General features: G+C 42.8%; 1 protein-coding gene across 2 annotated transcripts; it reads right to left on the bottom strand.

Annotated features, from left to right (window-relative positions):
• Window positions 1-1,325: 1,325 nt before the first annotated feature.
• Window positions 1,326-15,425, bottom strand: nhej1 (nonhomologous end-joining factor 1). 2 transcript variants are annotated; one of them, XM_053417533.1, is made up of 9 exons: window positions 15,225-15,425; window positions 14,338-14,505; window positions 13,283-13,509; window positions 12,796-13,017; window positions 12,314-12,452; window positions 11,597-11,655; window positions 2,453-2,636; window positions 1,953-2,056; window positions 1,326-1,859 (listed from the first exon to the last, which is right to left on the bottom strand). In XM_053417533.1, exons 3-9 carry the CDS (start codon window positions 13,466-13,468, stop codon window positions 1,791-1,793), a joined length of 963 nt encoding a protein of 320 aa, XP_053273508.1. In that variant the 5' UTR covers window positions 13,469-13,509; window positions 14,338-14,505; window positions 15,225-15,425; the 3' UTR covers window positions 1,326-1,790. The 2 variants fall into 2 exon arrangements, with proteins under 2 accessions (XP_053273508.1, XP_053273509.1); XM_053417534.1 differs by having other exon boundaries at window positions 15,340-15,423.
• Between the last annotated feature and the right edge of the window lie 800 nt (window positions 15,426-16,225).

The following is a 16,225-nucleotide window of genomic DNA, read 5'->3' as shown; positions in this document are numbered from 1 at the left end:
GTTTTTAGGGGCCATGAAGCTAAATGATAACTTTCTATTTGTCCTTTCTCAAGATTTCAGGACAAACGTAAAGTCTAAAAGTTAATGAACGAAATGGGTGAAAGGGTTTTAAATACAATCAAACAGATATTAATCTATGTTGCCTTAATTCCCTTGACGTTTGCTGGTAATTCTTTGGACATTTCCTGGAGACATTCCTGTTAATGTGGTACTGATTATAACTTGTAATGCTCTACTAGTTAAATGGAAACATATGAGTTCATAATCCATTCCTGCTGAAGGAGGAAATTGACTTGGTACTTGGTGTTCGTCAGAGTTGATAAACATTTTATCTTCATTACTGTGCAGCCTGCCGACTGATTTCTTGATTGAGCCCGCGAGAAAACAGTCAGACATCTGTGAAATAACCAAGGTGATATTACCAAATATCTTGTTTTTTCCGAGCAACAGAACCAAAATTAATCAGTTTACTTTTATGAAAGATCAAGTAAAGCAGAAGAACATCAGATATGATGCAATTTCCCTTGGAATATCCAAAACAATCAATCGATTAGAAAAATGTAAGATGACGAACTTAGGAATTGGAGAAAGTGCAAAGTTATAAGAATGAATGATTGTTATTGATCTACACTTCAGATGGGAAATAAAAGATTTGATAAGACAATTTAAATCCAGGGAGGACATTACAGATATTATGATAAATAATATGATTGTATAATAAGAGTTTTGATCATATCTTGTCGTCAGTAAAGTAATATCAACCATCGCCACACAGGAAACTTTTATGATAGTGGCGTCAGATGGATGGAAATTTCATTAGAATAAACAGTTTAATATTAACTTCTTCCTGGGATATTAGTCGGACCAGGATCACCACGATTTTCCTTGGAAACGTTAATAAAAATACGTATTCACGCTGAATTTCCAGCTAAAGTGAAACCACTTCTCCGTCACGTTACCCACACAGAAACACTTGAAATCCCTCGGAGCCGTGCAGACAAACAGTGACTTTTTACAAATAAGGCTTCAATAGCATTCCCGAGATGCTGCAACACCTTGAGTCAACATCTCACCGTTCTCTGAAAAAAGGGAGAGAGGCTGCTCAATCGACCGCTGTCGACCCATTATACTCAGTCTGTCTGGGGTCAGGAAGAAAGACACGGCTCCGAAATGCGTCTTTAGACACTAACACAGACGATTTAGTGGTTTTAAAGCAGAATAGATATAAATCAAAAGATCTGGAGGCATAAGAGTTATAACATCTGCACTAGACTTAAATGATTTTCTGATATTGCTTTGTTAATAATGGAGAACAGCCGTCAAAATAACACTCACTTCTTTAATCGACACCTTGTTTGACTTGTCCAAATGTCCCAGAAACACAATGAATCAGTTTCAATCTACACAGAAGTTGATTGTTCAATAAAACACATATTAACACAACTGGCTAGCTGCTTAATCATCTCCAAATGAGTCACAAAACATCAAGTGTGATGACAATGATCAGATAAGACGTGAACTTTAATATAGAACTAAAATCAAGCTTCATGTTGCAGACCATAAAATCATTAAAAAATTTAAAATGCGATTATTTGCTTTAAACTTTAAAAGTCTAAAATATGTTTCTACGATCAGTACTGCTTGATATTAAAACCAGATAAAATATCCCATTCTGCAAAAGTAGAGGTTTAAAAACGGTTTTCAAGGCAGATCCATTTTCCATTTTTCTCCAAAAGCACTTTTCCTAATGAAGTTCTTAATGGAGTGTGTGTGTGTCCTACTGGTCGGGCTCATCGGAACAGTCCGACTTTCTTCTTCTTTGGTTTGGAGGACGGTCGCCCTGCTGGGTGGTCAAAAGACTGAGGACAAAGAGGAGAAAACAGATATTTGATTTGTTTTAGGAACAATTATCCTGAAGATAAAATGAAGCTGATTTCTTATTCCTGTCGTACCTTTTGGACTTTTGCTCCGTCGGCTTTTGTGGCTCCAGTCGCATCTGTCCGCTTGTGGCTCTGTTCTCCAGCCTTCTCAGGTGTTTCACTGACAGACCCGACACCTAAAGGTCGAGGACAAAGATGATCAAATACATTCATAAACTAATTATTGTACTTTTAGTGTTAGAAACTAAATAAAAATTGAGGTACTTCATACTTCTATTCCATTACATTTCAAACTTAACTAAACATACTAAACTTCAAAGCCTGGCTGCTTGCAGATCATCTGGTTTAACTGAAGACATTGTTCAGGACTTAAAAGAGGGAATTCCTTATCTATGTATTGATTAATGAAGTATGTAAATGACCATTAGCTGAATTCCTGCAGGATCGTTTGTTGAACTGAAAGTCACGGAGCCTTTGCTTGGAGCTCTTATTATATCAGCTGTTGATAAGAAGCACATTCAACACAAGTGTGAACATCAGCAGTGAGCTTTTAGAGTTCAAACCAAACAAACCCAAGGATGGCGTGAGGTCATGTTCCTCGGTGGCCGGCCGGTCCTCCTGAACCGAGCGCTCCTCCGACAGCTTGCGTTTCAGTGCACGTGTGTTCTCGTGGGCGACGATGGAGGCGTACAGCTGCTGCAGGTCGTCGCCGAAGCCCAGAGTTTCCTGCTGCTCAGAACAAACCAGAGGGAGAGCCTGAAGGGAGGAGAGAGCGAGGGAAGAGATGAGAGACGAGTTTCCTTCAACAGCAAACAGCTGATCACATTGATTGACATGATTATTGTAATGTTGCTTAGGTGATAAAGGTATACATTTTAGAAATACAGGTCAGATCAGAAATGCTGGAAACAAACCAGCAGCTTAGACAAATGAAACTAAAGAAGAAAGTAAAGATGAACAACAGAATTATTCTTCTGTCTGTCATAAACATCCGTCACAGTTTACAGGCTTCCACTTTAACCTGCTCTACTTTTATAAGAAGCATTTCAAGTGTGTGCATCTCCAGTTTTACTCCCTTATCAAATGTATCAGAGCTTCATTATGTTCAAAATTCACTCATTTTAACTTATTTCATGTTTTTATTTATAGCACATCAACACCGGTGTCGGTCCTTATCCCCAAGACCGCACAAATCTCCTCTTTCCAAGTTGACATCTTTCCGTCTTCTACGTCTATGACACCTCTTTTCATCCTGATGTTTTTGTATTCTTCCAGTCTCACACCAGTCACATTTTAGAAACGTCATCGATACACCCACGTGCTCACTGGGAAGTTTCCCAGACGTTCTGCTGACATTTAACTGGGGGTTGGCCAGAATAGGATTTCAGGAAGATGTCCAGAGTTCAGTGCTTGCCTTCATTGTAGTTTGTTCCAATATCCATGACACCCTGGTGGGGAATCACTGGTTTACACAATCTACCCAAACTGCAGTTTGAATCATGCAGGGTTGTGCGGCTGCTCATGTGTTTGTCTTATCTCAGCATTTTACCTCCAGGTCTCAACTCTTCAAAAAAATGAAATTGTCCTTTAAATGTATTTTTAAATGTTTTAATGTCTATTTTTTTAAGTTTAAGCTCTTATGCGATGATATTCTGCACCATTGATCTACAATGTCAGCCCACTTTTCCTGCCTTAAAGCATATGAACCGACATGTCCACTAGAAGTCACATGGACCTTTTCTTTTAAGCCCTCATTCCGCGGCCTTAAAGCCAATAAATCCACAAATCCACGAAAAGAAATAATCATACGCTTGGAATAAAAACTTGATTTGAAGTTCCCTTTTATCGGCGCAGCGTGGTGCCTCGGGGGTATGTTTGTTTTACGGCCCGACTATGGGAGTCACATGTCTGAGGTGTGATGCAGGGCGTGCTGCTGCTGCGATAAGCCTCTAATCAAAGCTGCATTATTGGCACAGCTGACCACAGGTAGACTTGTGAACAGGAACAACTGAAACACACACACACACACACATACATACACACACACACATACACAAACACACACCAGCTCTGTCAACCGCAAGACTGACAGATAAGGGTGCGTGTAAACTTGTGCCACATTATGCGAACACACGTCTGACGCGTAGAAAAACACGCGCTATTCACTAAATCCCTTCTTCTTCTTTTTTCCGCCAATGGAGAGGACAAACTCTCCAAATTAGCTCCTCAAATATTGACCGGGAGAAATTGGTGGTCTCCCCGCTCGCTGTCAGTGCTGAGGGGCTCCTAAACACACTTTGGTCAGGTTTGGAGGTTTCGCATTGATTTATTTTTGTTATTTGTTTGTTTAAATATCGTAAAAATAAATGTATGCTCTGGTGAGGCTCGGTTCTGCTTCGGGAACACAGAGCGACCAATGTGCAGAGGGGAGAGGAAGCAGCAGAAAGCCGATCCTTATTCTCTCTTTTTAAGCGCCCCCAGCTCACTTCTTGTTTGATCTGAAATATTGTGTTCACTTTCTCTAAAGCAATTTCTTGTTTTTAATGGAAATCCACTCTTCCCATTAAAACAACTGATTCATAGTTTTGCAGGATGAAATGACTTTATTACCTGTAGGAAGGTTACCTGTCAAATCATGACCTACCAGGTCCAAATAATAAAATACAAAAGGCAAACTTAGAACTATAAGAATCTTGTGTAAATCAAGCTATTTATGGTCAAAATGTTATTTTCCAGACGAAGCCGTTCTTTTGTATGGAAAACTACTGGCTCTTTCTGTGATCGAGCTCCAGAGATTTATCCACAGTGTTTTAATTATTCTTATTTAAAAATCAATGTTGTAGTTTGCACACTGTGGACAATAAAGTTTAACCTTAACTATCTTAACCCAACCCAACGCTATTTTTGACTTGATAGGTCAACTTTAATCTAATTTGTTTAAATTACAAGTTGATATTTCATTATTAAATTTTATTTGAGGGGGTTTCAAGCTAATATAAGACAGAAATAACCAAGAGATGGTAAGAATCCTGCATACTTACATAATCACAATAATCGATCTGTAGTTTTTTATTATTATTTTGTATTTTTATTCTTTTCTTGGCACAACCACGCCTCTCTTTATTTTAGGAAAGGTATGACAGTGAACGCAGCAGTGAGAGGATTGTTCTGACCTGCTGTTGCTGACTAGAAAATAAATGCCAGACGGGGAATAAAGAGGCGATTACGCCAGGTCAATAACCTCTCGCTCGCTTTTTCTCGAGCTGAGAAGCATCCTGGAAAGTTCCTCTCTGCTCGTGTTGCTGAACAAAGTCCTCTGACCACAGAGGAAATGAGCAGGAGGAGGAGGAAGAAGAGGAGGAGGAGGAGGAGGAGGAGTGCTCACCTGGTAGCCAAACCTCCTACCCCACAGTAAAGCATCATGTGTGGTGAAGGTGATGAGAGAAAAGGGGGAAGAGCTGGCAGCATGTTGGTGTTTCTCTATTATTAGCAGGTAAACAGCTCTGATTTTAGACGCGCCGCTGTTGCTGTTGTTGTTGTTGTTGTTTTTGAAGCAGAGGAGGAGGTCTGGTGCCAGAGAGTCTCACACAAACTCCCCGTCATCCTCGTCTCTGTTGTTGAACCCGTGTTTACTTTCCCCTCTTTCCCCGCAAACCTCAATTTCTCAGCTTCCTGCCCTGAATCAGAGAGCGAGGTGTTGCTTTCCCGATTGAACCCTGAGCTCTCGAGGTGGTGTCCTTGGAAAAGGAGCGGGGAGTTTAACCAAACTCAAGGATGGAGGGAGGAGTTTGAGCCGGAGAATGACGAGGTCGACCTTGAGTTTGTTTGAGATCATCTCAATTTGAGTTGATACATCAGTCCCCTTAAATTAAATCAAGCAAACAATCAGGATATCAGTTCCCTAAATATATCCTAAGAATTATTCCCTTGGTAAATGGTGAAAACGTCAAACAAACGCCCTATCTCGCAAAGTTTGAAAAAGGGTAAAACAATTCTTAGATCCACCCCCGAATTTATTGGGTTCTTTCTTGGCTCGTGTCCCATCCTTCCATCAACTTTCGCAAAAATCCTTTCAGTAGTTTTTATGTGATCCTACTGATACATGAACAAACTAGGATGGCACACAGTGGAGCACCCAGCGGTTCAATCAAGCCGCGCCAAATTGCACAACCTCATAGACATCAGTACACAATGATATCTGTCCCACAATGGAGGAGGGAGGGAAAAACAAACCAAAATGTAACGGCCGATGCTCCGATCCTCCGCCAGGTTACAAGGAAATGTTAGTTTTGTATAATCCTGCTGAAAACCCATAAAGAAACCAAAGGGCAGGAGCAACAACATAACTTCCTTGGTGGACGTAAACAGTAGGCTAAAAATCAACAAACACACACATAACAGACCTTGGAAACAAAGCCCTGCTGAAGAGTCGAAACAGAAATCTGTGCCAAAACCAATGCACTGCTCAGGTGTGAACTGGACATTCATCTCCTGTCAGCTGAGGAAAGCCTCATGTTTGTTTGTGGCTCTCGATCACTTTGAAGCAGATCCGCTCGACTGGCTGCCACCGCACTCGTCCACAATGTTGCTGTGACAGCGGGTGTATGGTGTCACAAACTGAAACACAGTCTCCCGGGAGGAGGCTCTTGCAAATTGCGTGTTCACGTGCTGACAAGCGCTGCTGCTGCTGCTGCCGTGTTCCGTGTTGCTGCTCTCATGTTGCCCGTGATGTCTTTGCGGGACGCCGCACTCGGGCCGGTCCAGGCCGAGGGCTCGGCCCAGCGACCAGCAGCTGAAGAGGGGAAGCAGCCAGGCCACAGAGCGGCTAATTACAGACCCGGAGCGGGGGACAACCCTGTGGAAACTGTGCGCAACTGACAGAAGGCACAGGAGGAGGCGGAGAAGATCTACTGTGCGGAGATGTTTTTGTTTTGCCGTCTTTTACTCCTCGCAGAGTAAAAACTACAGTTACACAACTTGTGATTATTTATATGATTTGATTCAGAATGTAATGAATAAAAGAACCGGAAGAGATTTTCAGATTGCGAGAAGCAGCCACAGGAAGTTTGACATTTTGTTCATCTAAATGTTTTAGTTCAAGAAGAAACATCTACGTTATCTGAGAGCCAAGTCTCAAAACTGTAAATTACACTCACTGTCAAATATTATTAACTCTGAATGTCACTAAGTAGAGTTCATACCTCTGCCAAGGCCAACAGTCTCCTTATTAAACAACATTTAATTCCACTAAATCCAGATTTTCATTTGGATCACACTCAACCAGACAGGGTTGAGGTAATACATTTTCAGGTTATCAATTTGATTTACTTATCAAGTGGTGAAAGTCCAGAATCTTTATTTCCAGACCTCAAGAAAATCTGAAACCAACAAAGGCTGTTAACTGCTCAGAATGTGGTCTGGCGTGATCGGATCTATAGCAGCTGCAAATATAGAACTCCTTTAAGATATCTTCATGAGAACATATGACAGTTACTGGATCTTAAGATGTATGAATCACAAACTACGTGATTCAGCACCTGCAGACCCAGACTGGAGCAGATCTGTTATAAATACAGCCGCAAATATCGCGGAATGCAGCCGGGAAGCGGAATATTGGGAGTTCACCATCACTTGCATGTGGCTGTGTGTTGCCCTCACTTATATCGGCCTCGCCTACTTACCACCCCGGCTCGGAATTCCTCAGGTTAGTGAGATAAAAAGCCGCTCGCTGCGTTTATGAGAGTCAATGATTGACCGAGGAGCGAGGGAGAGAAGAGGAGGGAGGTTTCAGACATCAATATCACCAACAACACTACACACGTGTATTCTATGAGATCCAGCCACATTATACTTGGATCATATTACACACAATAACTGTTTTCAGCAACTTTTTTATATATTACAATATATTATTGTGGGTTTGGGTCAAAGATGGACGACGTGACAGCTCCACCAATGTGAAGGAGAATCATCTTGATCTATATACAGTATATATATAATAGAAATAGTATAGTTAACATGCTACACAGAAGGATTACAGATAACGGAGTCTTCAGTCACAGCTCTCGCCAATAACCGCGAGGCAACATCTGTGGTGTCACATGTCAACCACCGACGTTACGTGCACCGTGGTGTCACCATAACTACAACCTAGCCCTTTGACAAACTATCGCAAACCACACACCCTACATCAATCTCACTAATGCTCTTGAGGGTGAACGAGAGCAAACCCGTGCAACCAGGTTCAACATCTGGCGGGAGGACTGAAAATGACGACATGTGTCGGGTGTCAACATGAAAAGAAAAAGAAAGAGAGCTTCCAGGTTGTGTTTTATGAATTTAGACCAAATCAATATCTACAGCTTCCCTTCATTCTTTATGTCAAGTTTGGTCGCTTAGAGTCAAAATGTATTTCGGGCTCCATCAGCTGCTGTGGTCGCCGGATGAAAGTTTCCTGCTCTGCCCTTAACTTACAGCCTCTGGTCGGGGCGAACAGATATTAGGATTTGACTCCTCCTGTTGTGACAGTGCAGCGCTTCATGTGGGGAGCTACGCTGCATTTAAGGAAAATGTCTTCACCCGTTTGAGCACCTAATCATTACAGACGCTTATACTGGAGACGGAAAACTGCACATCTCCACACAGCGGCTTCTTAATGATTCTCATCTAAGTAGCTCCGAGCGCAAAACCCGACGAGGAAAACCTTCAATTTGAGGAGATTCAGAGCAAGGGACGCCAAATTTGGATGCCGCAAACGTTTGGACCCAATTATGGGATTCTGTGCAGCTCAAGTGAGGTGTTTTGGTCAGAGGCGGCCACTAATTGTCACATGTCGCTTCATTCATTGCAGCGTGGTCACCGTGGAGCTGTTGAAGCCGCCGTCTCATGAAACAGGAAGTGGGCGACGTTCCCAAGTGGTGACAACTCAATTCGGAGCTGTCAAGTGTGACGCCGCGCTGAGAGCTGCAGAGCATGTGTCACCGGGGTGCACACGCACAAACGTGACGAGCCGTGACGAAGACACGGCTTCAATGACACACACACACACACAGACCGGCACTCGACTCTGAAAAACCAAAAGCATGCGTCACAGCCTCCTCTGTGTGGAGAGTAGACACTCCCACTCACACACACGCACTAAATTTAGGTTCTAAGGGAAGTTGATGTGATCCTGTTTTTTTTATCATCCTACAGCTCCATGACCAGCTTTTGCTTGTACCAAAGTTAAATCCAAGTGTGTATATGTGTGCGTGTGTGTGTGTGTGTGTGTATCAGTGGGAAGCATATAGGCTAATTCCACCCATGTAAATGTTGACCTGAGCTGGGTGGGGTGTTTGTGTGGTGGCCGCGTGGGGAGGGGCTTTCATGGAAAACTGCAGCAGAAAATAAAAGCTCCTCCTGCTCCTGTCATCAGCGTCTCTCTTCCACTGTCCCTCTGAGCTCCCGTTCCCCTTGGTGTGGGACACAAAGGCCACAAATGGCGCAAGCACAAACACACGCTTGTGGAAATGGTAAAAGAGGAGGGCGGACGGGGGGTGATGAGGCTCTGCTGTCCTTTGGCACTCGCCACGTAAATATCTGCGCAAATGTCACAGAAGTTCAAGTTCAAGGAAGGAAAAACTGAAGGCGAAACTGACGCAGGAGACACACACAGACTCTGCGTTGTACCTGTGACTCTGATCCGTCTGGTTGGTTACTTATAAACTCCATTTTTGAACATAGGCGTGTTCGTTTTCTGAAGTAGGGAAGATTGATATCACTCTAAGGGACGCTGGTCTGACTTTGCATCGAGAGTGGAGACAAAGGGAAAAACTCTGCCAAGTTCTGTGTGAAAACACAGCTCGGGTTGTGACATCGCTATGTTTACGCACACGGAAGAAATCATTGGGCTTTGTTTTATTTTTTACGTCATTCATTTTACTGACGCATTTTACAAAAGTCATCGACATGCCCACTCGCTGGAGAAGGTCCAGGGCAACTGACTCTGACCTTTGTGTTCTCATATGCAGCCTCTCCGGAGAAACTTCAGGAGAATACCCAGAGTTCAGTGCGTGTCTGAAAGCAACTCGTCTAGTTTCTGTCTTGGTTATTCTTGCTCGTAAGTGGACCTTGAATGTTTTTGATAGCTCTCTCACGATCGACCTATAGATTAGCACGGTACAATCCCAAGCCCGGGCCCAGTTTGCAGCACTGATGGGTAGGGCAGATGTTGCCATGGGGCCAGACAGAGACAAGCACCAGTCACCGGGTGGACAGACAGCACGCAAAGGCCCGACCCTCAGAGATAAATACAACACGCTGACGCCAAACGCCTCCACTCTTTCTCCGACAGACACACGGCGGCTCGTCCAGTGTGTGCGATTCTTCCTTTGACGCATCCCGGTGACATTTTTCCCCCCACACACACGTTTTATTTCAGCTTGGACTTTGGTCTGCAGGCAGTCTCCTCGCAGCCCGGTGGAATTTGCCACGAGAGAGAGGACTTTGATCCGCCGCAGCGTTCCTCTTCTCCCTCTTCTTCTTCTTCTTCTTCTTCTTCTTCTTCTTCTTCTTCTTCTGTGGTCTCTTGCTGTGCGCCCACCCTCACCCTCAACCATCATATGGTCACCAAAAAGCTGAAAACAGAGCCGCCACTGTGACCCCGATGTAACTTTCCATGACTCCTTGTACCTGGAGCTGGAGCCTTTCCACCTCCTATGAATGTGATTCTTTCCTGGTTTGTCCTTATACACAAACAGCATCAACAAACAGGCCCGTTTCTATCCTGAAAACCACCAAATGATGCAACTGATGAGTCAAACAAACTCTGAATTACGCTACAGTGTGTAGCTCCCAGTCACCCAGGAAGGGGAAATTTCCCCACATCCAAGTTCTCTGATAGTAATCTTTAGAAATGTCACGACCTCCCCAGGGAATTGGACAATGTTTCCACACAAAGGCAAGAAAACAACCAGCCTGAATATATTTCAAAACTCCAAAATATTAAAAAAAATGGCCTCAGAATCTGTCGATCTCCTAATCTGATAAATGAATGAATATTAATCAGGGGCTGGGCGACAAAACAATATCAAGAATTATTGCAATATAATTTTCATCAATTATAATTTTCCTCAATGATATGTTGCTTAATGATCTTCCTCAGTTTTCCAATGAAGAGTTGAAACCACCATCTTCACACAGAAGCTAAATGAATTCTTTAAACTTAAAAGAAATAATAATTTTGACATTCCTGGTGATTATTAGAGATGAGTTATAATCATGATATCATTTTTGGCTAAATCACCAAGCCCTCATATTAAAAGTAAATAAACCCGGAGGGACAGACGCATCTTGGAAATTCCACAGGTAGATCTGAAATGCCTTGACTCACACACACAATCAGTCAGAGGTCATCATGGTCCGAGATGAGACATTTCACACCTTCATACAGTAAGTACAAACACACACATTGAGAAATCAGCCGCTGGCTCTGACAGGACAGGGACATGCAGCGACTTTAGAGTTGGGCACGGCGGCTCCTGTTTCAGTCAGACAGCGAGCCGCGCGTTCCAGCGGCCGCAGTGTTTTATCATGTGGTTCTCGCCGCGCTCGCCACAGCCGCTTTACGATCAGGAATGGACGAGAGAGGACGGCAAAAACAGACCCAAAACAACAGGCCAGCCGAGGGCGGCGGTGTGTGTGTGTGTGTGTGTGTGTGTGTGTCGCTGACCTCTCACCTTTGAAATGAAGTTCTCTCTGTTGGTTTGCTCCTCAAAAACATCCGTCTGCAGCCGCTCTGGGTTCAAACACACAAACTTGGACTTTGAGCATTGAAAAACATACACTCTCACTGTCTGCTACTCAACAAGTGAGAAGAAGTTATTTTTAATATTTTTGTTGCATAAAATTACTTTCCTCTCTTTGTGTTTTTGAAAATCCTAAAAAATAAAAATACATATACTGTATATTAATAAATGCAATTTTCCTAACCACTCTTCCTCGATGCTGATGTAAAAAGTCATGAGGTTAAGGAAAGACATTAAAGAGAATAAATCGACATGAATTTATCTGAGGTGTTTACTATAAATATATTAAAAAAAATTAGCTATATAAGAAAGGTGGATGAAAATCCAATGGGAAGAACAAAGTTAAAGATGATATGAGTTTTTTTTTTAAACCCACATTTTTCATGATGCTGTTTTTGGATTTGGGGATTTAGAGTTAACGAATTAAATATATAAATATAAATATAAGTAGGACTATTATTAGAACTTTAGGTCGGAATTCTGAGACATTTGTTGTTCCCAAAAAGCTGAAGGTACAGATGATTTTACGGTTTAGACATGCACTTGAATAATAGCACTATCTTTTGAACTTTTGGCTCAGAGTACTATTATTCCATGTCAGTCATGTTGTATGTGTGTTATATTATATACAGGTACATGTGTGTGTACCTCTGCTGAGCGTGGCTCCGTTCTCTCTGTAATCCTGGATCTCCACGTCCTTCTTCACCAGCAGACCTCCCAGCTGCCCCACCTGCAGCTGCAGCAGGCGGCTCATCGCCAGCAGGGGGCGCAGCAGCTGAGTACACACCTGTGAACACACACAGTATGCAGTGAAAGACGCAACTGTGAGGGTCAGGGTAAAAAAAAAATGTAAACATATATAGCAATTCTGTTTAAAATGTTTCAACTTTCTCATTTGTTTGGTTTTAAAGAAGTACAGAGACACTAGTAAACAGATAATCTGGTGATTATCAGAATGAGTCAAGGATTTAATTCACACAAGGTTAAACTGAGCTGTATCAACATTTTGATACAGACCAAGGACATGAATACTCAGCGGCAGGGCGACAAACATCCAACCAAAACTAAAAACAAAGCTCGCAACACCCTCACATACCCTGAGGAGGTCAGATCTGAAACGTGGGCCGTACCAGTGTGACTGGGGCGGGGGTGCAGCGAAACTCCCAGTAGAAGGGCAGCTCCGCCAGCTCGCTCTTCAGCCTGATGCTGATGTTGTCGTCCTCGCGTCGCGTCAGGGAGATCTGAGCCTCGCCATCGGCTCGCTCGCCGCTTCCCGACAGACAGGGCTGAGCCACCTCACACAGGTGGGAGAAGAAAGCTTTGACCGGGGCTCGCAAACGCCGGTTCAGCTCCTGGTGGAAGGAAACGTGAATCATTTATCCGGATTTTTCTTTTTTAAATGTCTAACATTTCAGTGACAAATTTTCTTGACAGATTTTGGTATTTAACCACAAAGTGATTGCTATGTGACTGGATTATCATTCCACAGAAAGCTTGGACCCAGTTCTGCGGACACTCTCCAGAGTTCATGCCTGAAAACAGCTTAATAAATGAAAGAAAAGAAGCACTAGTTGCAGCCCTGGTTAAAAGCCAAACCTCTACTTTGCCCCTCCGTACCTGTGATCGCCTCTGGATGGCGGCTGAGTCCATCCTCTCCTCCCATACGCAGCTCATGTCAGTCAGCAGGATGTGGTACGCCGCGTCTCCAAACCAGATCTTAGCGAGGAGCTGGCAGCCGCTGATGCCCACAGGGAGCCAGGGGTGCTGGAGGAACTCTTCGGGGGGGGCTCCGTTCACCTCCATCTTTGCATGAATATGAAGTGAACACACTAAATGGGAAATCCCTGTTAGGAGACGGAGAGACGGAGAATGTCAAGTCTCAGATGGACATGAAAGTCCAGCCGATAAATATATATGGATATAAAAACTGAAGGGGCGAAGTGGACTACAAATCCATCTCTGTGTTCAAATTAATTGTTTTATTTATTGTCTCAATGAACGGTAACTTTTTTGGGCAGAAAACATCAGAAAATGGTGAGAAGGTTCATCATATTTTTCTAGTACAAATAGTAATGTAATTAAAAGTCTAATATCCAACGAAAGCACAAAGCTATAAACTGCACTTTCATGTAAAACAATGAAAAATGTATGGATTAGATTCATTAGAAAAACAGGGTTTTCAATTAGTCTAGAATTATTGCAGGTCTACACTTAGAAGACTGTGGTTTTTGTTTAGAAAATAAAGCCACCACATATATACATTTAAAGATGAACTTAACATCTTATGAAATTAAAACTTTTTGAATGTTTCTCCTTGCACATCATCATAAACTGAACATCTTTGGGTTTTTGACTGTCACTGCATCAAAACAAGAAATCTGAAACAAGCACTTGGAGATCTGGCAGTATCGATTTGAAAACAAAACTACTAATGGATAATTGAGAAAAGAATGTGCAGATTATAGTTCGTTGCAGCAGTAAACAAACATACATACATACATACATACATATATATATATATATATATATATGCAGCTTACAAACTCGTGGGATGATTCAGAATGTGGGTAAAAGCTTAAGGCTCCAAACAAACTGGAAGTAGATGCCTATGAACACCCACACCCAAAACATGTAGCAGTTCTCCCCTTTATCAAACGTGTTTAATCGCTCACCTCCAAGGAATGCGCCCTCTCTGAGCCTGGCCTGAGATCTGTTAAAAGCCACGTTACAGACGCGGTCCAGGCCACATAATCACCCCCTTGCCCCGGAGCGGGCGACCACAGCCTGCAGCTCCTGCGGGTTACCGGCTCCTCGACGTTGATCTGTTATTGGGCGGTTTTCTGGGAAAGAGAAGAGGTATTTCTCGTCAGCTGCATTTGAAGCACGGCGAGCGCTTCCGAGGTTGACTAGCGCCAATTTGGAAATCGCAAAAATCCCAAATCAGTAACTTTATGACGGCAAAATACAGCCATACAAAGCTGGGCAGGGATGCCAGTGGTTAGAGGTTATCAGGGGAGGATGGAGTCCTGACACGCTCCTTTCTCGCACCAAACTCTGTCCAAAAAAGACTGGATTTTAAATCCCCTTGTTTCTCAGGACACATTCCTTCTAGATATTATTGTTTTTTTTTCATCCACATTGAAATTCAGCAGCTCCTCTTAAATTCTGCAACAATTCAGTGCAATAGGCAACGTGCATTGATTTTTCAATTGTTCTTCAATTCTTTAGGAGAAAGTAACAGAAGTATTTTAAAGAAGTACAAGTTAATATGTTCTTTTATATTCTGAAACTTACAGGTATTTTTAAACCAAACTCAATTGAAAAATCTATGAATTTTAAGTGTTCCGCGCTTGTAATCAAACAAATATAAGAGATAGATTCTGGTTTTGAACATTGACTGCATTTATAGAATCTATTCTTCGACTCGGCGCCGGAAACAAACCACATTTATATCCAAAATGTCCACTTCTACTCACTAACTGTTATCTTTGCTGGCTAATTCGAAGCATTATCTGACAATGGAAGTTAGCTACGAGCTCGATATTCTTGCCGTTGGTACCTTTGTCTGACGCAGTTGAATGTCGGTCAGTTGCTACTCTGCCACAGCATCTTAAAACAATCCCAGAGACCCGGAAAATACTGTTAAAACAAGTGTATAAATACTTTAAATGTACCAGCGGGTGCCACTAAAGAAGCAGCTTCCGTGGCAGGTCTTGTTGACTGTCTGGATTGCAAAGCCGACATGAAACAACAGCGCCTTTCAAAGGTTCCGCCTAATACTTTTCCTACTATTCCTACTACTCCTAAAAATAAAAAAAATAATAATAATAATACGAGAATAGGCATTTTAAAGCCTGGCATGCGTTTTGCGCACAGCAACAAGGATAAACGCTTCACTTCCTGCGTCTGTCATGTGATGTCGATCCTTGCTCGTTAGATTAAATATGTTTGCTTTGAATCTATGTTGTTACTGATTCAGGGCCGGTCTTTCCTACAGGCGACATAGGCGGTTGCTTAGGGCGCCACTCAGAGGGGGGCTAGACAGAGTTTTTTGCGCCCCCTTCTATATGTGGTATGTGAATGACCGCAGCACTCAGGTGGAACGTTTGGCACGGGAGCAGTTGCACCCCGTACTGTCAGGTGCAGTCTGGATGAGGAACTGAATGCTCCGTGTCTTTATTGCTGCTGCATTCATCCTGTACTTTACAGGTTAGTAGTGGGTGAGAGTCACCTACGTTAGCTCCTAAAGCCTCGCTTGATCACCACGAGTGTCACTGAGACGTGTTGATGTTGTTTTGATTATCAACTTGACTGGTAAAACTTAAAAACTCCGCTGGGTAGTGAGGGGAGACACTCGAGCACTAGGTGGGCGGGGCTACATTCGCCTGTATAGGTGTTTATTTTACCTGCACGTCGTCTTGCAGGCGGGTCGCGATAGTATATTGTTTACTTTACAGTGTGTAGTTCAGCTCTGACACACACAGACTCTGTAATTCATGTATTGTTATTGTGCCTTATAAAGACCAGTTATAAGCTAATGTTCAATAGGTCTATATTGTT

Source organism: Pleuronectes platessa, chromosome 24 (assembly GCF_947347685.1).
Source record: "Pleuronectes platessa chromosome 24, fPlePla1.1, whole genome shotgun sequence".
Taxonomy (NCBI): domain Eukaryota; kingdom Metazoa; phylum Chordata; class Actinopteri; order Pleuronectiformes; family Pleuronectidae; genus Pleuronectes; species Pleuronectes platessa.
Note: the sequence above shows the minus strand (reverse complement) of the source record. Positions and strands in the feature narration are given on the sequence as shown.